This window comes from Neofelis nebulosa, chromosome 3, assembly GCF_028018385.1.
Source record: "Neofelis nebulosa isolate mNeoNeb1 chromosome 3, mNeoNeb1.pri, whole genome shotgun sequence".
Taxonomy (NCBI): domain Eukaryota; kingdom Metazoa; phylum Chordata; class Mammalia; order Carnivora; family Felidae; genus Neofelis; species Neofelis nebulosa.
The window spans coordinates 2427516-2455084 of NC_080784.1; the positions used below are offsets into that span (position 1 = coordinate 2427516).

Here is a 27569-nt window from a genome sequence, read left to right on the forward strand (position 1 = left end):
GGCTCGCGCTCCCGCCCGGAGGCCGCGCGCCCGTGTGCACGCGCGCCCGGCCCAGGCTGTGGCCGCTCCCGCCCCCGCGGCTCCGAGCCTCGGCGCGCTCCCCGGAGCGGCTGAGCGTCTGCGGACGAGGGTGAGTGCCGGGCCCCGCTGTCCGCCCCGCGGGGGCCGGGCTTGGGCGCGCTTCCCCGGGGACGAGCGGCGGGGGCGGGGGGCGGGGGAGTGGAGGGCTCGCCGGCCCGGGCCCGGCCGCGCCGGAGGGCCCCGGGGCTCGCGGGCAGCAGCCGGAGGGGCCCGGGGCGCTCGCGGGCGCGCGGGAAGGAGCGGAGGACCCCCCCTCCCCCGGCGCGCAGGAAGAGCCGGAAGACCCCCGGGCGCTCCCGGGCGCGCGGGAAGAGGCTTGGGACCCCGCGGGGTGCTCGCACAGGTGCGCGGGAGGCGGCCGCCCCGCCCCCGGGCGCTCTCACAGGTGCGCGGGAAGAGGCCCGCGCGCATGCGCGCCGGAGACCACCGACTGGGGCTCAGCGTCCTGGCTCGGGTGGGCCCCGGGGTGGAGGGCGAGGCGCGGAGCTTCGAGGTAGGGGTGGGCCCCGCGGAAGGAAGGCGGTGGCCAGACGCCCCCGGAGGCGCGGGACTGGGGCAGCAGGGGCGGGAAGGGGGTGGCCGCCGAGGGGGGGGGGGGGAGGTGGGCGAGGGGGGAGGTGGCCGTGGTGGCCCTGCTGGCGGTGGGGGTGTGGGCAGTGGGCTGGGCGCACCTCCGTCTCGCCCCCGGGCGCCCGCGTGGAGGCGGGTGTCCGATCCGCGGGGACTCCCCCGGGAAGCGGGTGGCCGCCTCCCTCAGGGCGTGCGGTGGGAGTGGGCTGGGAATCGGCGGCCGCGCTGGGTCTCGGGGGTTCGAGCCCCGCGCTGTCCCCGCGGTGACCGCCGCCGAGGAGACGGCCCCCGGAGGCCCGGGAGCGCCGCGGCCCAACGCGTGTCCGCACGCAGCTCGGCCCAGCCCGAGGCCCCCCGGAGGCCCGCCGCCCCCGCGGAGCGCTCGTGGAGGGGGGGAGTGCGCTGTGGCCACGTTTGCTGCCGGCGCGGCCGGGGATCCCCGCTTTCTCAGGGCCTGTGCGCGGCGCCCCTACTCGCGGGTCCCCGGAAGCAGGCGAGAGGTCCCTCCCGGACTGGGGACCCGGGAGAGCGGAGGGACGCGCCCCGCGGTCTCTCCTCCCTCGGCCGCTCTGAGCCCTGTGGCCGCAGGTCGGGACCTCGAGACCCCGCCCCCGCGGCCCCCGCCCCCGGGGTCGCACTCCCGCCCCGAGGGTGTCGCCCTCAGCCGCCGCTGCCCGCGGTTGCGCTTCCTTTCTCGCGGAGCCTGTGCCCCCGACCGGGCCGGGCAGCCCCGTGCCAGCGCCGGTGGCCTGTGCGAACGTGCCCGACATCACGATGGGGTGGGGGCATGACAAGGAGCGGCGTCGAAATACCCGGTGCGCGGAACCAGCTCTGCCTGCGCCACCGACTGGAAGACGTCCGGAGGGGAGTTTGAATGCCAGCCGCGTGGTCTGTCCGCACCCACACGTGCACCCCCCCTGCGCGGGACCCGGCAGGTCTGGGGGAGGGGCTGGCTCGGGAGCCAAGGCTCCCAGAGCCTTTAAACAAGGAGGGTTTTGAGTAATTCCAGCACCTCTTAGTTTCCTACGAAACCGTATTCTCTATCTCCACCCCCCACATTTATGTTAAGGGAAAAGAAAAAAAAAACAATATGATAACCTGCATTTGTACGCACAACACTGAAGGCGTGAGCATCAGCTCTTAATTCCCTGCCCTTCCCCCTTAAGTGCCGAGGGAGTGGGGAGTTCGCTCTGTTCCCGGCCTGTTCTCTGGGCACCTCTCGCCATCTCATTAAATAGCAGTTACTCAGACTCTAATTAGGAACTCCTAATGGGTGCCAGCGCTGCCCTTGAGCCTTTTATCCTGGGCTAATGGCGTCCTATTATTAGAATACTCCTCTCCACACCCCAAAAACCACAGAAGCCAGCCTTCCCCTGCCACCAGATTTGCTCCCGGGATGGCCCTTGCCTGCAAATTTATGGTAATTGGCGTTCGGCGCCTCTCTTCTGGGGATAACTAAGCAAACATTTTAATGAGGTAAGAAGTCTCTTGAGCTTTTAGTGTCGACTGCACAGATATTGCTGGTAGTATAATTAGAACAGAATGAGCAAAATTGTGAGATGTTGCTTGTGTTTCAGGCAATCTCGGTTTGGGAAGGGAGAAAAAAATAGTGCGGATGTCTGCCCGAGACTACATGCCTGCAGGGAGATTTTGTATACGATCCTCTGGCCTTTTTGCTATCTGGGCGTCCCTTCAGGGAAGACCCAGCCTTGACTCTAGAAGAATCTGGAAGAGTGGTGAGGCCCTGGCCTCATCAATGAATGTCTTTGCACACAGCCCCCACTGCTTCCGTTTTCACCTTCTTAAGTCCCGGTACAAACGGCGGTGGGAGGGAAAAGGTCTCTTTTTAGCTTAAAATACACCTTTGGAGTCTTTGTTCCTGTTCCGGAAAAACAGAGGTTCTCCAAGCTCTGAACGCCTCCATCTGGAATCATATTTCTGTTGTTTTCTGAATGCCAACAGCATAAATTGCTCAGTAATAATAGCTTTGCAGAGAATCTGGAATCACTTAGGCAGCTGTAATGCCCCCGAGCCTCCCTACATCTGAGCTTTGTGACCCGAGAGGACTGTGGCTTCATTGGGCTTCAGAGGCGCCTGTGACGCCGTCCGCTTGCAGGGCAGAAAGCCCCCGTGTCACTTCACACATCTTCCCCTGGTGACTCAGGATAAGATCTGCTCTTCTCTGGAGTTCAAGGGATTATTGTCTCCACCGTGGCCCTGATTGGAGTTTTTCTCTTGCAGTTATTGTAATTATGTTGAAATTACAGTGTTGGTACCCACCACATATTTGCAAAATAGTTCGCAAAGAGCAGCAATAACTTTTGTAATAAAATTAAAACTTCTAGGAGTTTATCTTTTGCCAAGAACCTGGCTCCTGCTGGACACGATATTAAAATAAACAGTGCCTTGGAAATTGAAGCCATTCTCTGTCTTATGCAATGTTTGACCAATTAAAAATTAATTTCCTCCTTTCACAAATATTTACTGAGTACCTTCCGTGGGTCAGGCACAATTCTAGGGGCGGTGATGAATGAAATAGACCCAGTCCCCCAACCCCTTGCAGCCTGGACTCTAAGGAGATGAAAGCCAGTAAACGTGACCGTGTGAATTCTTGTGTAGTAACAGATCAAGACAAGTATTCTGAAGGAAAGGAATAAACCATGAAAGCACATAACAAGGAAACGTTGAGTTGAGATCTGAAGGGTGAGAAGTGGCAAAGGAGGATGGTATGGTGAGGTCCCAGGGGGAATCGTGTGCAAAGGCCCTGTGGTGAGGACTAGGGCACACTGGAAAACTGAAGGAAGGCCAGAGCAGAGTCGTAATTTGTAACTTCATATAATTTTGTTATTAAATTGTGATATTTCATTTATGTAAATTGATGGGGCTTCATACTTTAGGGCTTGATGGAGTAGGATATGGGTTAATTTTGCAGAGCTGAGATCTACCGAATCATAAAGGGAAATCACCAAACAAGATGATGCAGACGAAACGTTTCATAAGCTGATGAGCACAGTGCCAGCGTTAATGCTGTTATTACTATTGTATTACGAAGTCTTAGGCTGTGAGGTCCCCCGAGTGTGTGAATGAGGAACCTGCTACCTTTGAGTCACCGTCTTCTCTCGTTTTTACTGTGGCTGAGCCCCCCGTCTGGGCTCTGCACATTACTCTTGTCTCCTCTGGTCAGTTTGTCACACGGTGGTCAGAGCAGTCATTTACAGACACAGATCTTACCGTGTTGGGGCGTCAGTGGCTTCCCACTGTCAAAGCTGCACCCCACAATTCTTCACACAGGCTGTGAGACCCCAGTTGCTCTGGTTGTCCCACAAATGCCCGCATGCGCTGCTGTATGTGAAACCCTAACCCCCACTGCGGTAGTGTTTGGAGGTGGGGCCTCGGGGTGAGCAGGTCGGGAGGATGGAACCCGCATGAATGGGGTTCGTGCCCTTGCGAGAAGACAGGAGTCTGTCTCAACCGTGTGAGGACAGCGGGAAGTCGGCCACCCAGATGACCCTCACCCAGCCATGCTGGCTCCCTGATCTGGGACTTCCCAGCCTCCCGAACTGTGAGAGATAAGTGTCTGTTGTCTCTGATGTTTTTGTATAGCAACGTCAGCAGACTCAGGGTGGCGTTACACAGGAACAATCTGCTTACAGATCTGCGGCGTGAGGACGGCTCGTCTCTGTACCACTCGGCGGGCGGTGCGGTACGTGGTGGCTTAGAGCCCGCACAGCCTTGAGCTCTGTTGTCTGGGCTCCGGGTGGGGCTGGTTCAGGCAGGCGGGGCCCCTGGAGCGTCCCTGTCTCTCTGCGGCCCCTCCCGGTGCTCTCCCAGCTTGGCCGCTTCAGTGTGCTGGACCTCGTCCACGTCGAGGCACGGTTCCTGAGGACCGCGTCCTGAGGAGGGAGAGCCGGGGGGAGTCCGCGCCTCCTTTCCCAGACTAGGCTTGAAAGTCCCACCGTGTCACTTCACGGCAGCTCCCGGCCTGCCCAGGTTCAAAGGCAGGGAACGTGGACCTCACCTCCCGTGGCGAGTGTCCTCTCGCGTGGTGAGAAGATCGTGCTGGACGGGAAATGTCCGTGGGGCCATCTTTGGAAAATACCCTGTGCCGCAGCCCACTCTCTGGCCACTAACTTCCTATTCCTCCCGCGTGCAGTGTCACGACCCCCCCCCCACCCCCGTCGGGTCCCCCAACCTCATCCTGTCGTGGCATCCGGCTCAGGCTCCAGCATCCTGTCACCGAAATCAGGCCCAGGTGCGCGTGAGCCGTCCTGGCTGCTGGTCAGGAGTGCAGCTTTGTGAACACGCTCTTCACGTGAGGACCCATGCCCGAAGCCACCTGCCCCACACCGGACATGCAGTGGCAGATGTGTGTGGGACAGATGCCGCGGGCCCTGGGGCTGGAACCAACAGGATGTTCGTACTTGGACAGAGACAGACTCGTTTCTGCTAAGGTACGGGCTCCTGTGGCCGTGGGGCCGGTGGGGCTGGCGGCCGCCGGGCAGGGGACCGGGGAGGGCGGGGGCCGCCGCTGGAGCCTGAGGGCCGTCCGGGGACAGGCTTCTCTCTTCCTGGGGGACCTCCCTTCCCCTGCTCCGAGCCTTCGACTGTTGGATGCGGCCCCCCCGCATCAGGGAGGGGGTTCTGCCTTTAGCCAAGTCCACCAGCTTAAGCGATCATTCCCTCCAAACGGTGCCTGCCCAGCCACGCAGACGGGTGCTTGAGGGAGCGTCTGGGTACCGGGGCCCAGCCACGCAGACACGTGGACGTCCCCGTCACACCCGCCTCTTCCCGAGCGGATGTGGGAGGCCCCCGGAGCCTGGCCCACGCGTCCTGCGCTGCAGTCCGGCCCAAGCTGGCAGTTCCTGGAAAGGGCTCCGTTCGAATTCCTGAGGATGATTTTTCCATTGCTCTTGGCCTTGCCTTCTGGGTTCGTGGCGCTCCCTTGGAAGTCACCCTTTCTTGTCCGGAAGAAATGCCTGGTGTGTGCAGCTGACACTTTTCTCAGCCTGCTTCCTGTTTCCGTCCTGTGCTGTCTCTGTCCCACGGAGTCCACGCTGGTGGTGCCTCTTCCTGTTTGTGCGGGGGTGGGGGGGGCCGCCGTGGCTCTGTTGGGACTCATGCCGTTTGACAGAAGCAGCGGTCACGAATGTCGCTGGCGCGAGCCCTCGGTCTACCTTGGACCTCCGCTGGGCCGGGGGCTGCTCGGAAAAAAAAGTCCCTGAAATTCCCAAAAGCTGCAGTTTAGTGTCCACGAGGTAGGAGCGCCTCAGGGGACTCCTGTCTGAGAGACGCCGAGGCGCCCCGTCCGACACTTACGAGGCCTCCACAAAGGATCTGGGTTTGACCCTTACTTGAAGCTCCTTAATTTGACGCTCTTGGAGAGGCTGGGAAACGGGCCCGTTTTATTTTTGACCCCAGCCCCCAGCAAGGCCCGGTTCCTTGATATTTGCTTGGTCCCAGTGTCACTTGAGAACTGACTGCTTCCTTCCCGGACCTTGTCTCCTCTCGTTCCATCGCGTCACCAAGAAAAACCTCAGCAGCATCACTGAGACCTGCGTGGAGACTGCCCCGAGGCCGTCAGTTCGGCGAGGCTGGCCGTGCCCTCAGCCCCTCTGCCGCCCCGTCACATGGGGCTCGGGGCAGGGGCCTGGCCCCCGGGGACCCGCTGGCTGCCAGGTCTGCTCAGCTGCTGGACATCCTTCCGACCCAGCGCCCTGCCTGGCCGAGAGCCCCGGGGTGGGGGTGGGGGGTGCATAACCAGTCATTCCAGAAGGCCCGCTCGAAACAGCAGGGTTTATTTTGGTCACACTCTGCAGGGATCTGCAGGGACGGTCCTCTGTGCCTCACTCAGCTGAGGGAAATGCAAACAGATCCTCCGCAGGTTCACACGCCCTTCCAAAACCCAGGCTGGGGCGCCTGCCGGCGAGCACTGCCGCTGTCTCTGGTAGCCCCTCCGGCTGGGCGCTCCAGTGACACCCTCCCACCTCCCGCCATGTGGGCACGGGAATCCAGGCGTGGGTGTCACGAGGACGAGAACCAGCAGCTGCTGTTTGCAATGTGGCCGCTCAGGTCCAGAGGATGCTAAGGGGTCAGCATCCCCTGGGGAGGGCAGCGTGGGACGGGCTGGACCCGGGGGGCCAGGGCATGCCAGCCGTGTGTCCCTCGGGCCCCGTTCCTCCCGGTGGCCTGCCGGCGGCTCCCTCGGTGCCCCCGTGCCCATCTTACAGCTTGTGTGCGGGGACCGCATCTTCAGGCCTCCTGTCCTCCTCTCAAGTCCTGCTCGTCCTGTTCGCCCCCAGGTACACCTGGCTTCCTCTGGGAAGTGTCCCTGGACGTGCCGGGGAGGTCTGTCCCCCGTGCTCCCCCCATCTGTGATCATTCACTCAGTCACTGGGGACGGGTGGCAGGGGGTGTCTGTCTCGCCTCCCAGACCAGAAGCCCCGGGAAACCCGTCCTGCACCCGCCCCGTGTGGGGTGGCACCCGGTGGGCTTGGGGGGCTGATGAATGAGGGCTGGGCGTCCCCCCTGCAGCGGGAGCCTGTGAGCCAGGATTCTTCGTGGCCTGTTCCCTGTCATCTGTGCCCGGCATTTCGTGGGCTTCCGTCAGTGTGCGTTTGCGAACGAATGCATGACTTAGTGAGAAGGAAGCCCACCCAGCAGAGCCCTGGACAGTGCATGGGCTGTGTCTCTGCCAGAAGGATCGTGTTCTCGGCGGGTGGAGAGCTCCTGGTGCAGGGGAGAGCCGGTCTCCCCCGCCCTCTGCCCTGGAAGGATGGATGCCGGCTGTGGAATTCTGTCCCAGGACAAGATAGCAGCTGTGAAACGTGACCGGGGCAAGAAAAGTCTGTGCCTTAGTTCATGCCACAGCTTCTCATTCATCAGTCCTCGCACTTTGCATGGGGCGCTCACCTGCACGGTCACTGCCCCGGGAGCTGGCGGGAACCCCTCTTTGGCCGAACGTGGAGATTGGGTTCGGTAATTTTAGCCACGTGTGTTGTCATTTTGATCACGAAGCCGAGATGTAAAGAACAGTTCTCTTCGTTTCCTGAAGGCAGGCAGACCGCATGATTCGCTTTTGATGTAAGCACTTTTGTTATTTATTAAGGAGACCTTATGTGAAGGTTGGATTTTTTTTTTTTAAACTTTTTAAGTGTTTTTTCATTGTTGAGAGAGAGAGACAGAGCATGAGTGTGGGAGGGGCAGAGAGAGAAGGAGACACAGAATCGGAAGCAGGCTCCAGGCTCTGAGCTGTCAGCACAGAGCCTGAAACGGGGCTCGAACTCACAGACTGCGAGATCATGACCTGAGCCGAAGTCGGACGCTTCGACTGAGCCCCCCAGGCACCCCATTGGGTTTTTTAAGGAGAAATACTGGGATGGGAGAAAGAAGCCCAGTTTATGAACCAAAGGTTGTGAACCACGAGGGGGAACGTTGAGTGAACTCCAGGCACCTGGGGTATGTCTTCAGGAGCAGCCCCAAGGCCATGGGGAGACCGTGGTCCCAAATCTCATGCCACTCGGGCGTGGCTCTAGTTGGCGGTTTGTGGGTGCCTTGGGTCTGCTGACACGGGGTGTGAACTGAGAGGTGCTTGCCCCCACCAACCCCCGTGGAGCTCTCCGCCCCCCCCCCCCCCCCGCCGGTCCCCCTGCTACAGCAGGTGGCATTCGGTGGCAGACGGGACGAGGCCCAGAGGCATGGTAGCGTCTTTTCACACTGTCCTGCTACCACCTGTTCCTGGAGGCACCAGCCTCGGCCCTGAAGCCTCTAGGAGCTGTCAGTGTGACGCACTGCTGGCCGCGTGGCCTGTCTTCCATGGTGTCATGGGCTTTGTAGGAATCTGTACAAATGGCTGGATCCTAGACTTCCGCCCTCCTGGAATTGAGAGAACACCACACAGGAAGCAGGGCACACTGGGGTCGTGAGTCCGGGTCACCATCAGTGCTGATTCGCTGTGTGGCCTGGAGCAGTCACTTGACCCGTCTGGTCTCAGTTTCCCCTGTTGAAGTGAAAGGCAGGGCGCCTGGAGAACTGGGGCCATCGGGGTCCCCAGAGGCCTGGGTTTGGGGACGGGATCTGGAGCTGGACATTTTGACATCCAGCGGGCTGTGTGAGAGTGTTTTCCCTGCAAACCTGCAGCCCACAGCAGGCCCCGGATTTAGCAGAATTTGACTTTTGAAAGTGACGTTTTCTTTTCAGGACCCTAAGCCTGAAAGCCTGGCCATCTCACTGAATTCTTCACTGAGGGCCCTTCCTCTTGGGGCCCTTCCGGAGTCAGTGTTGTTTTATTTTGTGCATGGACACACACACACACACACACACACACACACACACACACACACACACACACGTGTGCACACACACGGGCGTGCATATGTGCACATCTGTGCATAGAGGGGTGTGCATGTAGAATAATGTCTCTGATTCCCAAAGTAGTACCTCTTGAGGATAGACAATTTGAGGGCAGCAAAAGTTATGAAAAAAGAAGTCACACATCATCTTGCCACGAACAAGCTTTTTAGACTTTTTGGTATTTTTCTCAATGTTTTTCTGTGGTTTCCCCTGTGTGCACACGTGCATGCGTGCACACACACACACACCCACATGCACGTGTGCACACGCACACACGTACACACCCACACCCACACACATGTGCACACACACGCGCGCACATGCACACACGTACACATGTGCACATGCACGCACACACATGTACACATGTGCACACACCCACACACGTGCATGCGCTTGTGCACACATGTACACATGTGCACACCCACCCACATACACATGTGCACACGTGTGCACACAGCACACATGTGCACACACCCACCCACATACACATGCACACACCCACATACACAGTGCACACGCGCGTACACACATGCACACACATGTACACATGTGCGCGCACACGCGTGCACACACGCACACACGTGCACGCGCGCACACACTTGTGCACACCTACCCACATACACATGTGCACACGTGCACACACACGTACACATGTGCACACATGCGTGCGCACACACACATGTGCACACACACCCACATACTGCTCTGTAAGTGGCATGTGCCGCCTTGTGATCTTGGTCTCTAGAGTCACTGTGGTCGAGGCGTTTTCACAAATGCTTGGAAACTTCGAGAACGTAGCTTTTAACCAGGGCCTATGAACACGACGGAACTTGTTGGTAAAATTCCTGGTCTGTTATCCCAGGGCTTGGCAGATAGGGATGCTGTGGGAAGTCCTTGTCCTCAGAGCTCTGGTTTTCCAGAGTGGGGCTTCCATCCGCGTCGTGAGTGCTTCGGACATGCCAGGCGCAGGTCTCCCGAGGTAATCGGGTCTCTGAGCAGCAGGTCCTCGCACAGGGAGCCTGTGTGAGCACCGCGGCCCCCAGGCCCGCCCCGCCCCCCACCTGCTTTCAGCGGGTCTTGCACTCTGGGTTAAGGCGGTTTGACAAAGCACTGCATTCTCCTGCTCCGAAGGGGTCCACACTCTGTCCTGGCGTCCACAGAGAAACGTCTCTAAAAGCCGAAAGCCCTTTTCTGGAGCTCCTGTCGCTGGGGGGCTGGGCTGTGAGGGGCCGGGCGGCTCGCAGAGACCCCCGAACGGAAGGGTGGCTGCAAACACAGGCTACGTGTCGGGACAAGAGGCTGAGCGTCCGTGGAAGGAACGCCCCACGTGTGGCCTTGGCTCCTTGTGAGAGGTCGCCTGCCGAGGAAGCACTGACCCTCCCCACGAGGAGACACCAGGTGTGCTGCGATTCTGTGCGGGGAGGCTCATTGCCACTGGTTCCGTCGCCTCCGTCCAGGCCTGACACACAGCAACTGTCCACGTCCTCCTGGAATTTCAAACGCTGGACACACTGCGGGGGACGCTGTCTGGTGCCTCACGGTCACGCACCGAAGTCGCAGCCTCCCCAGAGCCACTCCGATGTCTTACTGTATTTTGCATCTGCAAAGTGGGACTGTTTGTTTTTTTCTACAGTCATCAGCTTCGTGAGACTGGTTTCCTCTCTCGCCCTGAACTCACTTCGTGTTAGCTTCATGCTCCCAGGGACAAAATGAAGACAAGTCGAGACGTTGGCGACTTTCATCTAGAAACCACATTCAGTCCGATGTTCAAAGCGTTTGCAAAGACAGCAGATAATAGCACAAAGGCTCCTCAGATTCAATCTCAGGCCAGAACTATGAACCTTTAGCGTCCACATCTGCACTCACCTGGCTGTGTCTGGACCGCCCACTGGTCTGCCTGGTTGCTCACACACGTGAACTCACACTCGTCAGACCGTTTGTCTTGATTTCTCCTTCAAAGGTAGCGGCTAAAATACCAGTGAGAGCAATTAGCACTTCACGTCCGCCTGGACACTGGGCAGAAAGCCTGTTCTGCGTGGCCGTCCGTGACCTGACGCACACCACAGGCGTTTTCCCTGGACCCACGGCAGTCCACACTCACTGTTCGGGAACAGCCATGCCCGAGGAGGAAGTACAAGTTAAATAACATCCTCTTTTTGAGGATGTTTTTGGATGTGTTGGTGATGCAGGTGCAGTGGGAAGGAAAGACTGCATTATGTCTTAACCAAGAAGTTGGCGAGAAGGGTTTCTACCTTATTTTCAATGTGTATCAACAACGGTAGATAAACAGTGACATTGATAGCTAGGGCACTGGCTTAGGACTCTGCATAGTTGGGTTTAAAAAAATTTTTTTAATGTTTATTTTTGAGGGAGAGAACTTGAGCAGGGGAGGGGCAGAGAGAGAAAGGGAGAGAGAGAATCCCAAGCAAGCTCCACTCTGTCAGCACAGAGCCCGACACGGGGCTTGAACCCACCAACTTAACCGTGAGATCATGGCCTGAGCTGAAGTCAGACACTCAACCAACTGAGCTGCCCAGGTGCCCCCCCCACCTCCCAGGACTCTGCACAGGTTTTAATTACACTCTGTAGGTATCCGGTCTGATCTTGGACAAGGCTCCCTTTTATAAATCCAAGAGCTTAAAACTTTGAAAATGACAAAATGTGAGTTTTTATTTAATGTCACCATATTTCAATTCCGGTACAATTTTAAGCATCCTGAATAAGTTAATCAAGCACTCCAGCACTAGGAATGAAGGAAGTTACTATCTGTTGATTAAATCTACTTACTTATGATTAAGGTCGTATGGCTTCCATTAATTTTCAGTGAAACCAGATTCATTAATTGATAAGGACTGATAGCCATTTAAACAAACAGAGGAACATCTGACATCTTAAGTTGTGAAATATCTCAAACACCATAAGCGATGTGTAAAAGGAAATAGACGAGTTATCTTTGCCTTGGATGCTTTAAATTTCCAGAAAAACCAAATGATACCAAGCTGGGAAAACTTCCCCTTCCTTCCTTCTTGGGAAGTAACCTCTATGCCAGATTCCTGCCTCTTCTTTTCACATCCCGTAAACAACCTACAGGATTTTACTTCATGGGCAGGATGTGGACAGTATTGCACGGTATCTTTGTACCAACTGCAAACCCTCAAAAATTCGAAGTTGTGTTTTTGAGATGTATTCATAGCAATGTAAATTAGCTCATTTTCATGTATATAATGATTTTGGCAGACACGAGAGTAGTCTAAAAGCAGTCTAGTGAATTCCATTTGTGCAGCAGGACACAAAGCATTCTAAAACACAGGACTGAGCACGGTCGCTGCCAGGTCACCTTCCCTGCACTTCCTCACAAACCATCAGTGGCTCCCCACTGTAACCAAGACGGAGGGGCTCCATGGACTTGGCTGGTCCTCCACAGTACAGCCAGCCGCTTTCTGTTTCTAGAACCGGTCAGGCTTGTTTTCACCCCAGGACCTCCCCGTGGCTGCTCTCTTCCGCCTTCCCTGCGAACTGCTACCTCTCTCAAGGGTCAGCCTACCTTCCATACTCTCCGAGGACTCTTACCCCATCCCAGAGTAGGAATCCCGTCCACCATCATCAACTCTCAGAAGTGCGTGTTTCCTTCATGGCACCCGCCACGGTTTGTATTTCCATTAGAGTTCATGTGACGGCTTTAGGTTCACCTTCCTCACGAGCCCGTGAGGGCCATGGAGCCTGGGGCCACGCCTGTTGTGTTCCTCGGTGCTTCCTGGTACGTCGTACACTTCCTGCTACATTGTGGGTGTGCAACGTGATCAACGAGGAATGAGCCAACGAATGCACATTGTTCGTTATTTATCAGTGCTGAGGGATCCATGGGAAGCTAACAGCACAACTGAGAAAAACCGGGATTGAGTTGGCACGGGGAGTCTCTTATTTTCCGGCTTTCCGTCATTGTGGGACACTCCACTTTATTTCAGTGCATGCACGGAACAGATTTACTCGGAAAGGGCCAGGTTCACCCAAATACTGCTCAGAACTGCATTTTATAGCTACAATTTGCAGACTGTCAGTGATTCTCTAACCTTAGTGCTCACACTTGTATGTTGGGCCAAATCCATGATTCTTGAATCTTGACCCACGAAGAAAGATAGATGCTTCTATTTCAACAGGTTTTGAGTTTTCATTCTTTTTGTTTTATTAAGTTTTTTGATGTTTATTTATTTTTGAGAGAGAGACAGACAGAGCGTGAGCAGGGGAGGGGCAGAGAGAGAGGGAGACACAGAATCCGAAGCAGGCTCCGGGCTCCGAGCTGCCAGCACGGCCAAGGACGCGGGCCCAGAGAGCCTGCGATGCCTTGGCCTTGAGCGCAGCACTGTTGAGCTGCCCTCAGAGCCGGGAGCACAGCGCCTGGAGCAGGACGCCTCGGGCTGACCGGCAGGGGTGCTCACCCCTGTGGCCCCCGTGGCTCCCGTGGCCCACTCCGCTGGTGAACACATGGGATGAGCCCGGGCAGGTTTTCCTGAGGCCACGCAGTCAACGCTCCAGAGATGGGAAAAGAGAAGGCTGCCGTGGTTTGGGTCTGTTGCTAATTTTTTTGGTTTTCTGAGACTAGGAACTCGAACTGTCTGGGCTTCAGGCATTTTCTCCTTTACTGAATCAAGACGGTGGTGACACTTGTCCTCACGCATGGATCGCGAGGGGACTCGTCTGGGTACACGGGTGGGGTTGTTCGTGCTCCTTCGTCCCGCTCGAGGCTTTCTGTGCTGCTGTCGGGGCGGGAACCTCGCTGTGCATGCTTTCCCGGCAGGAGCTGTGCTGTGCCCGGTTCTCTCTAAACGTCCCGCTTAACCCCCTGGGCGATGCGGTTCTTGTTTTCAGCCAGTCTGACTGCGGTTTCCAGGGACGGGAATCCCACCCAAGTCAGCATAGGTTACAGATGGAACTTATTAGCTCACGTACGTCAGAAGCCCCGGGGTGCAGCTGGCTGTGGGCACGGCTCGATCCAGGGGCCTCTCTTTCCATCTCCTAGGTTTTGCTCTGTGTGTTGGCTTCCTTTTCTTCTACTGAAAACAAGCTTTCCTTTGATTTCAGCTCCCTGACCCGCGGAGGCAAGGCCCTTTCTCCTCCTGCATCAACTGGAAGGCTGATGTGTCACTGCTGCAAAAGACCTGGCTTGAGGCCGTGCTCCGCTGAACCCGGCACCGAGGAGCGGGCCGGGCCCGGAGCAGCCCTGTAATTAAAACCCACCCGCATCTTCTAGGATTACAGAGCAGTATCGTTTATCTAGGAAATGGAGAACCCGGCATAGTTGTGGAGGAGATTAGAAAGCCCATCTTTATTTCAACCCCCAATCCCTTTCAAGAACTCTTTTTGTGAGCAGGATCCTCGTTCCTTGATAAAACTGTAATGTGTGTCACCTTTGGTACAGCTTCCGAACCTTCATATGTTTTCAGAGTTTGTTTTTCGTTGTTTACCTAGTTAGCGCCATCCATCCATCCATCCATCCATCCACCCATCCATCCACCCATCCATCCATCCATCCATCCAGCGTTCACTGGTTCTGCTTGGAGAACCCATCCCTGTGCTAAAGACAGAATGACTAATGAAATCTTCTGTCCCGAATTTCACGTTCTTCTAGAAAAGGGTGGTGCACGGGCAGATGAGGGGCGATACTAGGTGGAGTTAAATTAAGACATTCTGGGAACACAGACCACACCACCTCACAGGAAAGGGAGGCAAGCGGTTTCCACCGGATGGGGTGCACGGGGCTGGAGCTCAAGAAGGAGGGGGATCGTAGTTGAAATGCTGACCAAGCTGGCTTGGGGCAGGAGGAGCCCGTCAGCCCAGGATCTAAGATACAGACCTGCACGAGGGCGCAGGTGTCCTGGGAACAGCTCAGAGCCTCCTTCACCCCTTGGCCTCGGGACTTTAGGAAGAGCTGTTACATACACCTGTTATTCAGGAAATTCTCTGAAATTTTACTTGGTGCAAGTGAGCCCTGCCAAAGATTCACCCCCTAAAGTTATAAAGATCGTAACTGCCCTAAATGACTCCCGCCAAAGTGCTCTGAGCAGGTGCGCGCACGCCGCTGACTGCTTTATTCTCAGAGCTGGGTGGGGCACCCAGAGTTACTAGGACCGGGGACGGGACACCCTGGGCAACTGACAGAGCGTTTGGAGACAGTGTGGGCTTCAGTCCGCCCAGCTCTCGGCTGTGACGGAAGTCCCCTCGCGCGTGATCAGTAGCGCGTGCGGAAGCATTGGGCGTGGTGCTTCTGGGCCAGGTGCACTTGAGCCAGGGCGCTGGTCCCACTCTGGCTCTGCCACTTACCAGCCGCGTGGTTGGTTCGTTGTATGATGTGGGTGAGATTGCTTCACATCTCCTTTCCTCTTCTGTAAAATGGGGCTAGTGAAAGCAAGGGCCTACGGTGGTGAGGGTTGTGCATGGTTGCATGATTTATCACAGGAGAACCGTGGCTGGCACAAGAGATGTTAGCTATCGTTTTTATCGCTACTAGTGTGTGGTCAGCCTGTGTTACAGTTCATCTGCGCTTTTCGGAATCTCCTTCATAAAAAATAAAAATCATACATTGTAGTGTGGTCACATAAACCCCAATCAATGCCCCTGGACCTACCGGAGGGCACCGCTTACATCAAATTATTCACCAAAGTATGTCACCAGCCACTCTGTCCATTTCCTTTTCTTTCTTTCTTTCTTTTTTAATGTTTATTTTTGAGAGAGAGAGAGAGTGAGCGAGCAGGGAAGGGCACAGAGACAGGGGGAGACAGAATCCTAAGCAGGCTCCAGGCTCTGAGCTGTCAGCACAGAGCCCCAAGTGGGGCTTGAACCCATGAACTGTGAGATCGTGACCTGAGCCAAAGTCGGTCGCTCAACTGACTGAGCATGCCCAGGCACTCCTACCTTGTCCATTTCTAAACTACACAGACTATGTTACCTAAGTTGGTTTTAGTTTTCTTTTATTCACTGAGTATCTCCACGCTTGAAACCTCGTAGCTCTCTCCCGGACACGCTGGGTGTGGACCACTTCTCACGTCTTCCGACACCATGCAGCATCGTGCTCTTGGGGGCCAGACAGCAGTGTTACTGGGATGTGTTTCAAAATGAAGAAGCATCTTGGGATCGATGCTTCTTCACGCCTGGCTTTGGACTTTGTAATTCTGCACACATAGTGTGATGGCCCTCCTAAAACTCCACTCTGTACTACGAACAGGAAACATGAACCAGGCATTGGGGTGAAGATCAGAGCCTCGCGGAACGTCAGTTCGTCTACAGCCTGGGCTCCCTCCTGACCCACCAGCTCTAGGCCCCCTCCAAAACTGCCAACTGTTTTAATTGGGGCCCAAAGAAGACATCATCTTGAAAAGTAATATTGGTGTGAACAGCCGAGGCAAACCAACACATTCTTTAATCCAACAGAAAATTCCTGGAGCTTCCTATGAGTTTGTAAGACTCTGCGACAGTTCTATTTATGGCTTTTTTTGTTGATGAACCTCACATCGAGTGCTGGCTACTTACCAGGAGGATGGTGTCTTTCTGGTGTTGAGGGAGGCACACGTGGGGACAGCACGGGCGCTGTCCCCAGGGCCTCTGGGACCTAACGGGTGTGGATGGAGACGTCTATGGAGCAACAGGCTGGGCAGGACGTGGACAGCACCCAGGAGGAGCTCCTTACAAGCAGTACGTGTCACGGAAACTCACATAAGCTTCCTAAGTCGATTGACAAATACAGTTTTTAAAAAAATTTTTTTTAATGTTTACTTATTTTTGATAGAGCATGAGCGGGGGAGGGGCAGAGAGAGAGGGAGACCCAGAATCCGAAGCAGGCTCCAGGCTCTGAGCTGTCAGCACAGAGCCCGACGACGCGGGGCTCAAACTCACAGATTGCGAGATCATGACCTGAGCCAAAGTCGGACGCTCAACCGACTGAGCCACCCAGGTGCCCCAACAAATACATTTTTTTTTTAAAAAGCTAACTGTAATTATTTAAAGGATTCTTTTTAGCAACCTATATTACAATGAAGCATATTTAATTTTAAATCAACTAATTTCCACGTTAGAGACACAAACAATGTTCCCATTAGGATATTGTACGATCATTAAAAAAAAATTCATTGTTCATAGTGAAGAAACTCATGGAAAGAAACTGTAAAACTTTGGTTTAGGTTTCTGTGAAGAAGAAACTCCTTCAGGGGGAAACGCTACATAAATGACATTTAAATAAGACTTGTTCTTGAAACACTTTCTGACTACAGTCGAGAAGGGAGCCTGTCACTGTCACCTACGTATCCACCCTGACACGTCCCTTTTCACCATCTGCCGCAGCAGCCCCCAGAAGCAGTGTTCGGGGCAACACCTGATGGCGATCACTCGGGAAAGAAGGCCTTCCTGATGCCACGACCGGGTGCGGGGTTTCGGTTACTTCATGTGGCCAGGACGGGCACCCTGCCCAGAGTCCTGCAGGACTCCCTTCCTGGAATTCTGATTCTAGAACCAACCACCACATGGAGGGAACACTGTGACTCCCAGCCCACGGAAACTGGGCGATAACCTTGTCAGCAGGATTGCTGAGGCCTCAGGACTGTTAGATGCAAAACGGGCTGACTCTTCCCCATCTTTTTTTTTTTTTTTTTTTTTTTTTTTTTCATTTTGGGAGAGAGGGAGCGTGCATGCACACAAGCAGGGGAGGGCAGAGAGAGGGAGAGAACCCCAAGCAGGCTCTGCACTGTCAGCACAGAGCCCGACATGGGGCTCGATCCCACGAACCATGAGATCATGACCCTAGCCGAGATCAGGAGTCAGACGCTTAATCGACTGAGCCCCCAGGCGTCCCTACTCCCCATCTATTTTCAGGCAAAATCACAGCAACGGGCCATTCAGGGAGGAGGGAAGACAGCTACTACTGTGGAGCTTCTTTAAAACCTTTCGGGAAAGGAAGTGGTCCCTCTGCGTAATGTCCTCATTTCTCCTGTGGACTCTGACCCGCCCATTCTTCAAGGTTTGGGAGAGACTCGGAAGAGGCCCGAAGTGGTGCTTGGGGACCATCTTCCAGAAGCGCTGGCCAAGAGCTTCCGGTGGGGGGTGGGTGGGGAGGGCTGGCCTCCCGGCTCCTAACTCGGCATCACCGTGCCTGACGTCGAGTGGCAGGCCGTCTTGGGGCCCAGCCGGTAACACCCGTGTGCGGGATCGCCTTGGCTGGCTGGACGTGAGCAGGGACTGACCTGGTCCCGGGGTGCACAGCTGGGCACGTGGCTGAGCTGGGAGGGGCTCTCGTGGCCGCACCACTGGTATCCCGGCAAGGGGGCCTCTGCCCACCGGCTCTAACCCCAGCCGGGTTCCCCGGGGAGCCTGGGGCCCGAGCATCCGCGGAACAGCATGAAACCGTCTCTGCTGCAGATATCCCTCAAAAGGACAGTTTCACAACTTTCACGTGTGCCGAGGAGTAGAAGTGGTATTGTCACTAGAACTCTAGAGGCAGGATATTCGAGAGGATTGTTCATCTTTCTCTGGGTGGCTGGGCCGAGAACCAGTTCCGTCTCACCCAGGCCAGCAGACGGCCCGGCGGGCCACACCACGGGCTGCTCTGGATTGTGTTGGTTCTTTTGTGGAGCGAGAGCCCGTGCTTCATTGTAGCTACGACATACCCCACGCTTCCCAGCCCGAGTCTCTTGGGCCTCACACTCGTCCTGTAGGGCTTTCAAAACACAGAGCCCCGAGCGTAAGCTTTAAAAATGCGTGCTGTTCTGTGCCGTTCCTTTCAGTCTGTGATGATTTACAAGAAGACAACTCTTAGGGTTTTCTTTGAACCGAGTCCAGCCAGAGAAAGAACCAGGAAGTTCTGGGGCCCTTTCTCAGCCACAAAAAGAAATAAAATACTAGCTTGGTCCTCTGAGGTCTACGGTCTTAGGCGGAGTGCAGAAGTGTGAAAGAACGAGCCTGAGAACACAGCCAGTCCCTCCGACTTTCTGCCCGATGTGAAGGTTCACAGGTGGACACTTTTACCCGTTTCTCCCCCTGCTGACTCTGGCAGCCGCCAGTCTGTTCTCCGCATCTACGAAGTTTGAGTACGATTTGTCAGTACCTCTCAGACCTTCCCTTGAGTGACCTCACTGATGAGAAAGCACCACTGGGTCCCTGGGGAGACACCACGAGCTTTGCTTACACAGTGCGTACAGGTTTCCAGTTCGTTGTCACGCTGCCTCGCTGTGGGTCAGCGGTCACGGCCACCTCGCCGGGGCATGGCCGCTGGGGCCGGGATGGACAGCACTGAGCCTGCACCACAGCGGGGCTGGGCCACAGCTGAGTAAACAGGAGAGCCTCCTCCACCACCCGCGCCCCCGGGCAGGCCAGGGTTTCAGCTTACTCTGCATTTCCCTGTGTCCCGGGACTCTGCTTTGCACACAGCGGACGTGCCCTGAAAGTTACTGTTAAAGATATCTGGAAAGGAGAGACAGAGGAAGGGAGGGAGAGAGAGGGAGAGAATTGAATGTCTTGAACTTTCAACTTGAAGACATTTACTGCTAACATAATGGGAAAGTTTTTTTTTTTTTTTAATGTTTATTTTTGAGGGAGAGAGAAAGAGAACGAGTAGGGGAGGGGCAGAGAGAGGGAGACACCGAATCCAAAGCAGGCTCCAGGCTCCGCGAGCTGTTTCAGCACAGAGCCCGACGCGGAGCTTGAACTCACGAACCACGAGACCATGATCTGAACCGAAGTTGGACACTTAATCAGCTGAGTCCCCTAGGCGCCCCGGGAATAGTTTTTTAGTAATAGCAGCAGGAGGAACAGGGCAGGCAAGTGTAAATGCTGAACGCTGAACGTTTATGAGGACCAGGTAGGCGAGGTAGAAACCAGGAGAGGTTGAGGGAAGGTGATTGTCATGGATCTCAGTGGAGAGGCTAACACATCCTACATGTGGTTTCCTTCCCTGTAAGTTCTCTTCTTTAGAAAGCTGGTACACGGTCGGGCCCTCCCTTTACGTTTGTGGTAAAACTGCCAAGATCCTTCCAGGCTGGGGAGTCTCAGAAGGTTTTGCCAACTTGGGAAAGATATTTCATGGCTTTACGGTGCACCTGCACGTGCTCACATCTGCCTTTCACATACTTCCTTTTTAATTCTTCTTCTTCTTCTTTTTGTTGTTGTTGTTGCTTTGGCTTTTCTTTTGCTGTGCATGGACTGTTTGTGGGGAATTGCTTCCCTGAGGTTTTAAAGACACGATTCCAAGAAGGGACAGTGCAGACCGACTTCGGAGTTAGGCTTCTGAGGCCAGCTCCAGAGCAGGTCCTTCCTCCCAGTATCTTTTGCCACTTAATTTGAATCAACCGGAAAAGACTGTAGGAAAACTCATATTAATACAATTAATAAGGTCAATTATGCTCTCTCACTGACCGCTCTTTACATGTACATCTCATTACTTTGAAAATAAGCTGTTGATATTTGACTGCTTTTTAGCCGCAAAATGAGCAGTTTTGTTCAGATCAACCCTATGTGTTTAAAGCCCTCTGCCTGAATTGGGTTCTCCTTCGGGGGCCTCACAGTCAGGGCAGGAACAGGGGAGAGAACACTTCCAAAAATCCCTAAATTATTCTGTATATCTTCTCCATCAAACTCTCCAGCAGCCCAAAGTCACAAACCCCTTTCCCACCAAACGTGAGTCCCCTAACCTGAAAGTCAGGGGCAGCGCAGTAGACCCCACTGACACAGAATAACCCCACTGAAAAGTGCACATTCAAACGCCCTCTCTCTCTCTCTCTCCCATAAACAGGAACAAGAAGAGTGTGGTGACACCATATGGAAACACCTGATGTTCCACAAAGGAAGAGGCTCCTGATGGATCCGTGAGGAAGGCCAGCTCTCAGGGCAGTAATTGTGTTTTTCTAACACCTGGGCGAATGAATTATGGACACCCCCCGGGGGTGAACAGTGCGCACGCAGACGCATCAGGACTGCTGCTGATGCTGCGAGGCGAGACTAATATAAATGGGAGTCGTACAAATAAAAGCTACGTGGGGGGGGGGGGGCTCTCTACCGAAGCCCGAGTTCAAGTCCCCCTTCTGAAGTTTAGAGACAGCCTGCCTGGGTGGTGTTTGTCCTCGGACCCAGTGAGGAGACCCGGAGTGATGAACACTGACTCGGAAGGAGGGGGCATGCCCCGGTGGGTCGGCCGTACCCAGTAGCCCAGTGCTTTGGGGACGGAGCCGCGGATACCCGGCCGGTGCCTGCGCGGGACCCTCATCAAAGATCAGTGCTGCGGCCTGGGGACCAAGCCACGGAGACCCCGACGCCCGGCTGGCCAGCGGTAGCGTGCCTGCGGTTCAGCAGTTCGGCCGAGAGTGCATCTAGCGCCGACCCCCCTCCTGCACGCGGGAGAGGGCAGCGCCGTGTGAGCGCCACGGGGGCTGTGGACGCAGAAGTGAAATCTGATCGCGGGCCAGGAAAAGCCTGCGCAGCTAGAGCCCCAGAGGAACCGCCGACCTTGAGTCAGGGCGCGGTCATGGTGGGCTGCTGAGCGGGGGTCGGGCCGCGGCGGCGAGCGCAGGCGGGCCCATGGAGAACCCGGTGCCCTCCTGCGCCCTCTACCCCCGGGAGGACCAGGGCCGCGGGGCCGAGGCCGGGGGCGCCTTTGCGCAGGGAGCGTGCGGCCAGGCCGGGGACCGGGGCGGCGCTGCCGCGGCTCCGGGAGAGGGCAGCCTGCAGCCACCGGACGCGCAGACACCCTGCAGTCTGAGCGCGTCGCTGTGCTTCAGCTCCGGGGACGACTCCCCGCCGCAGTCTCGCGCCTCCGCGGCGGAGGGCGCAGCGACTCCCCCGCCCTCGCGTCGCAGCGGCCAGCGGGTGGTGGAGAGGCAGTGGGAGGTCGGCAGCGCGGGCGCCGCGTCCCCCGCGGACTCCGCGTCCCCGGAAGAGCCCGCATCCGCCGAGGAGCGCGCGTCCCCGGAGGAGCCCGCGTCCCTGGAGGAGCCGGTGTCCGCCGAGGAGCCCGCGTCCCCGGAGGAGCCCGCGTCCCTGGAGGAGCCCGCGACCCCGGAAGAGCCCGCGTCCCCGGAGGAGCCCGGGGACCCCGCGCCAGTGCCCCCCGGCGTCGGGCCCGCGCACGGGGAGCCCGACCTGGTCATCGAGGTGTCCGGCCGCCGGCTGCGGGCGCACAAGGCGGTGCTGGCGGCGCGCAGCGACTACTTCCGCGCGCGCGCGTCGCGGGACGTGCTGCGGGTGCAGGGCGTGGGCTGGGCGGCGCTGCGCCTGCTGCTGGCCTACGCGTACAGCGGCCAGATGGCGGGCGTGCGACCCGACAACGTGGCGGAGGTGGTGGCCGGCGCGCGCCGCCTGCAGCTGCCGTGCGCCGTGCAGCGCGCCACCGACGCCGTGGCTCCTCAGCTGAGCCTGGCCAACTGCTACGAGGTGCTGAGCGCGGCCAAGCGGCAGCGGCTGGCGGAGCTCCGCGACGCGGCCTACCGCTTCATGAGCGACCACTACCTGGACGTGCTGCGCGAGCCCGCCGTGTTCGGGCGCCTGTCGGGCTCCGAGCGCGACCTGCTGCTGCGCCGCCGCCTGCGCGCCGGCCGCGCCCGCCTGCTGGCCGCCGCGCTCGGGCCGGCCGGGGAGCGCGCGGGCAGCCGCCCGCAGAGCCCGTCGGGGGACGCCGAGGCCCGCGGCGACGCCGCCGTCTACTGGCTGCACGAGGCGGCCGGCGAGTGGCGCGAGCTGACGCGGCTGCCCGAGGGCGCGCCGGCGCGGGGCTGCGGGCTGTGCGTGCTCTACAACTACCTCTTCGTGGCCGGCGGCGTGGGGCCCGCGGGGCCCGACGGCCGCGCGCGCCCCTCGGACCAGGTCTTCTGCTACAACCCGGCCACCGACCGCTGGAGCACCGTGCGGCCGCTGCGCCAGGCGCGCTCGCAGCTGCAGCTGCTGGCCCTGGACGGCCACCTGTACGCCGTGGGCGGCGAGTGCCTGCTCAGCGTGGAGCGCTACGACCCGCGCGCCGACCGCTGGGCCGCCGTGGCCCCGCTGCCCCGGGGCGCCTTCGCCGTGGCGCACGAGGCCGCCACCTGCAACGGCGAGATCTACGTGTCCGGGGGCTCCCTCTTCTACCGCCTGCTCAAGTACGACCCGCGGCGCGACGAGTGGCAGGAGTGCCCGTGCAGCAGCAGTAGGGAGCGCTCCGCCGCCATGGTGGCCCTGGACGGCTTCATCTACCGCTTCGACCTGGGCGGGGGCCGCGGCGACTCGCAGGCGGCCGCCGCGCCGGCGGGGGGCGTCAGCGTGCTGCGCTACCACTGCCTGGCCAAGCAGTGGAGCCGCTGCGCCGCGCACCTGCGGCCCCCGGGCGCGCCGTCCGGCCTGCAGCCCTTCCGCTGCGCCGCGCTGGACGGCGCCATCTACTGCGTGAGCCGCGCGGGCACCTGGCGCTTCGTGCCCCCGCGGGACAGCGAGCCCGGCGCGGACGTGGGCGCGGGCGAGGGCGGCAGCTTCGAGCCCGCGCCGCTCCGCGCCCCCTTGGACGCCCGAGGCGCGCTCTTCCCGTTCGTGCTCAACCTGCCCGAGAAGCCGGACCGAGGCGAGGAGGGCGCCGCGTAGGGCGGGCTGGGGCCACCTGGGCATCTCCCTCAGGGACGCCCCCCGTGGGCCGAGATTCAAGTGGGGAGAGGGGGAGGGGGGCGGGGACAGAGAGAGTGGGCGCTGTCCGCGGGGACCACTGAAACGCTTATAAGTTGGAAGCTTGTCGCGCGGCCTTGAAGATTTTTCGCAGCGCTGTCTTATGGTCTGCCGCCCCATTCTGCGTTCCTTTTCGCGTCGCTTTGCTTAACGGGGTCGACGGCGTAAGCTGTGTGCAAATAGGGAGCCTTACAAGGATGACACGGGATACCTGAGGGAGAAGGAAAAGGACTGGGAAGATTAGGCCTGGGGTACAGTGGGCGGGACACAGAGCGTGCCCGGGTGGGCGGGGGTGCGCCCGGGTCCTCGGGGGCACGTGCGCTCCCGGGCGGAGCGGAGAGCTGGCCGGGACGTGAGCCTGCGCAGTAGCCGGCTCAGGGGCCACCAGGCTGCAGCGAGGAGATCCCTGAAGTCGGCCACCGTGAGCTGTATTGGTGAGCCACCGAGAGAGGGCCACTCTGCCGTTGGGCCCCTTATAACTGATAAGTAGAACTCTTAAACCTTTTCTAATTACTTAAAAAGCTCATGTCATCATAAGGTCAAGCGTGGGTTGGGTTTGTTCCAGGTTTCGCAAGAAGGTGGGGTCTTTGGTACAATAGGACTCTTGTCCGGCACCCAGCAGAGACGTTTCCCGTGTCTACGCGGATGCCACAGAGGGTGGGTCTCGCACCCCTCTCTCAAGAGCAGTTTAGGATGCTTAAATACTTTGAGATTTTATTTTTAGGTGGTACCTACCCCCAAGGTCCGGCCAGAACTCACAACCCAGAAATCAGGAGTCACACTCTCTACGACTGAGCCAGCCAGGCATCCCCTGACGGTTAAATGTTTTCAAGTTAAAGGATCTTAATGATTATGTTTGATGAAATAGTAATGATTTGCTCTTTTTTGAATCTTAGATCTTTGGTGAATGAGTGTTTCCCAAAGAGCAGATCATGAGTAGGGAAAGCTGACTGACAAGGACGCCTGTCTGTTGGAAAAGGAGCCTTTGATAGACAGTGTCTGAATATTCTCAGCCACCTTCATGTATTATAATGGGCTCAAAGAATCGATTATCTCTCCCTCCCAGAGAAAGAAGGTTGAAACCGCTCCTTTTGATGCTTCCAAAGACCAACATGTAGGCACATTTGGAACCCGCTATTTACGGTGTTCCCAATATATGTTACGTAATTCTGATGAGGGAAATTAATTTTTTAAGCATGACTCTAAGAAAACATAGCAGAGTGACAAAAAGCATATTAGCATAGGGAAAATAACATCTACTTAAAACGTAAATAGTAAGTAATTACGGGAATTCTGATTGAATTCCAAAATACCCTAGTAGACTTAGCGTGGAGCTCAGTACTTTGAGGGATCACAAGCATTAAAAACAAATCGGTTGATCCTCATTTGTTATAACATTTTACTTTCCGGATCGGTGTAGACTGAGTTTACTACTTACTAAGAACTTAAGGGTACGATACATGCTCACAAATGGAGGTGAAGCGATTTGGATTCCGAACCCAATCCACTCTTTGATTATGATGGGAGAAGTTTGCATTGAAAGTCACTGGCATGTAATTAGATGGAATCATACACACCTTATGGCTCCTTACTTGTTCATCCAGTGATGGGGGTTGACCTCTCTGTAGCAATAGTGGGTGATTGGGAAACAGGTTAGAGTCTGTGGTTATGAAAGTTACCGGTTAAGTATGTTTAGAAATGACCGGTTTCATCTTGATGCATGTGCCAGAGGAATGGAGTTTACGGTTTCGGTTACAAGTTTATTCATTGTGGTGATCTGTGTGCTTGCTCGTGACTCTGCTCACCAACCAGGAGGACAGCTTGGCAGCCTGGTTAAGCATCTTAAGACAGACAGACGTCCTATTGCCTGACTTTATCGGCCTTTTCTAGGAGCAGAATGCAGAAATGGTAGTAGAAAGAGAATTTACAGCAAAAGGACACGAGGTTCGTTGAAAGAAATGTATCGCAGCACGTTTTTCTCTGGAACGTTCTTACGTTTGTGCTAAAGCTTTTATATGAAATGGAACCAGGCTAATATTTTCTTTCCTTAAATATCGAATTCATGAAGTATTATCACTGTGATTTTGCTTGAGAAGCCATTCCTGTGATGCTTACTGTTCGAAAACAAAATGCCACGGAAGGGGACTTCCGAACTAGAGTCACCCGCACAGGGGGTACCGGGGGACTTGGGGAGCGTCGGGTGTCCGGTGCAGACAGCCTTGCAATCACACAACCACCTGCAGCTCTGTATTTTGTTTTGTGACTTGATTTAATAAGAAATGCTGGTCCTAGACCTTGCGGCGCTTCCAGGGGGAACTGGCCGTGGAGCCCTGGGGGCTCGTCCCGGTGGAATGCCCGAGGACATCTGGGGAGGCCGAAGGGTGAATGAGGGCTGTAGAATCTTCTGTGTCTTTATTTCTAAACAGGAGTACCTCATAAAAATTACTGCAGGACCTGGCAGGCCAGGAGGACCAGTTGATTTTGCTTTCGGGGGGCGGGCGGTATTTGCAGGTGCAGCCGCACGGGTTTGTACTAGTCACACGAGCCAAAAAGCCATCCCTCTGGGGTCGCCGATGCGGAGGGTTGCGTGGGGAGGGGGCGGTGGGCAGTCCCTGCGGGGACTGGCCTCTGAGGGCTGTTGTTGCCAGGAGGGGGTCTATTCGTGTACCACGTGATGTTCCGAGTCTGCACCCAGCACTGTGCGGGAATGCCTCGGTGTTACTCGTTACCCGTGTAGGTGCAGACATGCTCCTGATGATCGATCTGTCAGCGGCAAGTGAAGCCAGTGTCTGGAGGACAACCATCCACGGTTCTCGTACAATTCATCCCCGCACGCTGACACTTCTACAGATTTGAGAGAGCGGTGGCGTCGCCAGGGGAGACTGTGGTGGACATGAAAGCTTGATGCTTTGGTTGGTTACCAGTAGTGGTTTTGTTCTGTCCGTCGAGGTTCATTTGAGAGCCAGAGACACGGGCTTCACTTCCTGGGTTTTCTCTTGGTCTCGGGAGCAGCCTCAGCACCAGCGTGGAAGGCTCGGCAGCTTTCTGGAGCTGCGTCTGGGACCTGCTGATTGGAGTTCTGCGTCTCTGGTGGCCCCTCTCTCTTTTTCTCTAAGAGAACTAGCCGAAGCTGTGGACATGCTTTGGCTCCAGTGAAAGATCTTACAGCGTGGGTTCTGCCGCAGACGCCTGAGAAGCGGAGCCCTCTGCTGTATCTCTGTCGCTTTCTGCCGTTGCCTTAGTAATGCTGGTAGCAGCCGCTTCGTCTGTGGGTCTCTTGGGTAACATCCTGGGCAAGCTTTGGAAACGGGATGTGTTGGAGGCCCTTTGCCGTTCTTCCTGAAGTCAAGGTAGTTTCTGGACGCAGCCGGCTGTGACACCTTGTGGGGGTGAAGTGTAAGCAAAAGTGCTGTGTTGTGTTGTCTTATCTCAGATGCTTTCCTGGCTTACAACATGTTTTATCTGGGCATTAACGAAACGAAGAAGATGGCACTCACAATGAGCACCCGGTCCGGGGGCGCCCGCCTCCCCGTCAGTAAGCAGTCGGCACTCGACCCGCACACGGGGAGATGCCCGGCAGCCACTGGCCCTCACGCCCCACCTGCGGGCACAGCCGCTCTCCACGTGCTCAGTGAATCACTTACAATGAGCTGAAGTGCAGGCTGGATGTGTTCTCACGTGATACCGAGGCTCCTCCAAAACTCTTCCAAGCGGCAAACAGCTGCAGTGTGGCGTTGATTAGAGACCCACCGTCCCTGCTCGTGGCCCGGTTCAGGCCAGCTGATGCTTGCGTGCAGTTAATGTATTTATTAACGCTTTGGTATTCACCACCTGGGCACAAATGCTGTAAAACCTTGTATGTGTCTGCGTATGCCAAGATGAAATAAACCAGCTCCTCAAGTCTGTGA

The 27569-nt window shown here is 56.7% G+C and overlaps 1 protein-coding gene and 1 long non-coding RNA gene across 11 annotated transcripts; one reads left to right on the top strand and one right to left on the bottom strand.

Moving 5' to 3' along the window:
* KBTBD11 (kelch repeat and BTB domain containing 11) lies at positions 1 to 27569 on the top strand. Of its 10 annotated transcripts, none has more exons than XM_058719831.1 (3): positions 1 to 130; positions 14083 to 14363; positions 20774 to 27569. In XM_058719831.1, exon 3 carries the CDS (start codon positions 21556 to 21558, stop codon positions 23581 to 23583), a length of 2028 nt encoding a protein of 675 aa, XP_058575814.1. In that variant the 5' UTR covers positions 1 to 130; positions 14083 to 14363; positions 20774 to 21555; the 3' UTR covers positions 23584 to 27569. The 10 variants fall into 10 exon arrangements, with proteins under 10 accessions (XP_058575814.1, XP_058575813.1, XP_058575820.1 ...); XM_058719833.1 differs by lacking the exon at positions 1 to 130 and adding an exon at positions 170 to 466 and having other exon boundaries at positions 20774 to 27564; XM_058719832.1 differs by lacking the exon at positions 1 to 130 and adding an exon at positions 479 to 574 and having other exon boundaries at positions 20774 to 27564.
* On the bottom strand, positions 16752 to 22205 carry LOC131506319 (uncharacterized). The gene is made up of 2 exons (XR_009258863.1): positions 22117 to 22205; positions 16752 to 20340 (listed from the first exon to the last, which is right to left on the bottom strand). It is a non-coding gene; the product is annotated as an uncharacterized LOC131506319 (long non-coding RNA).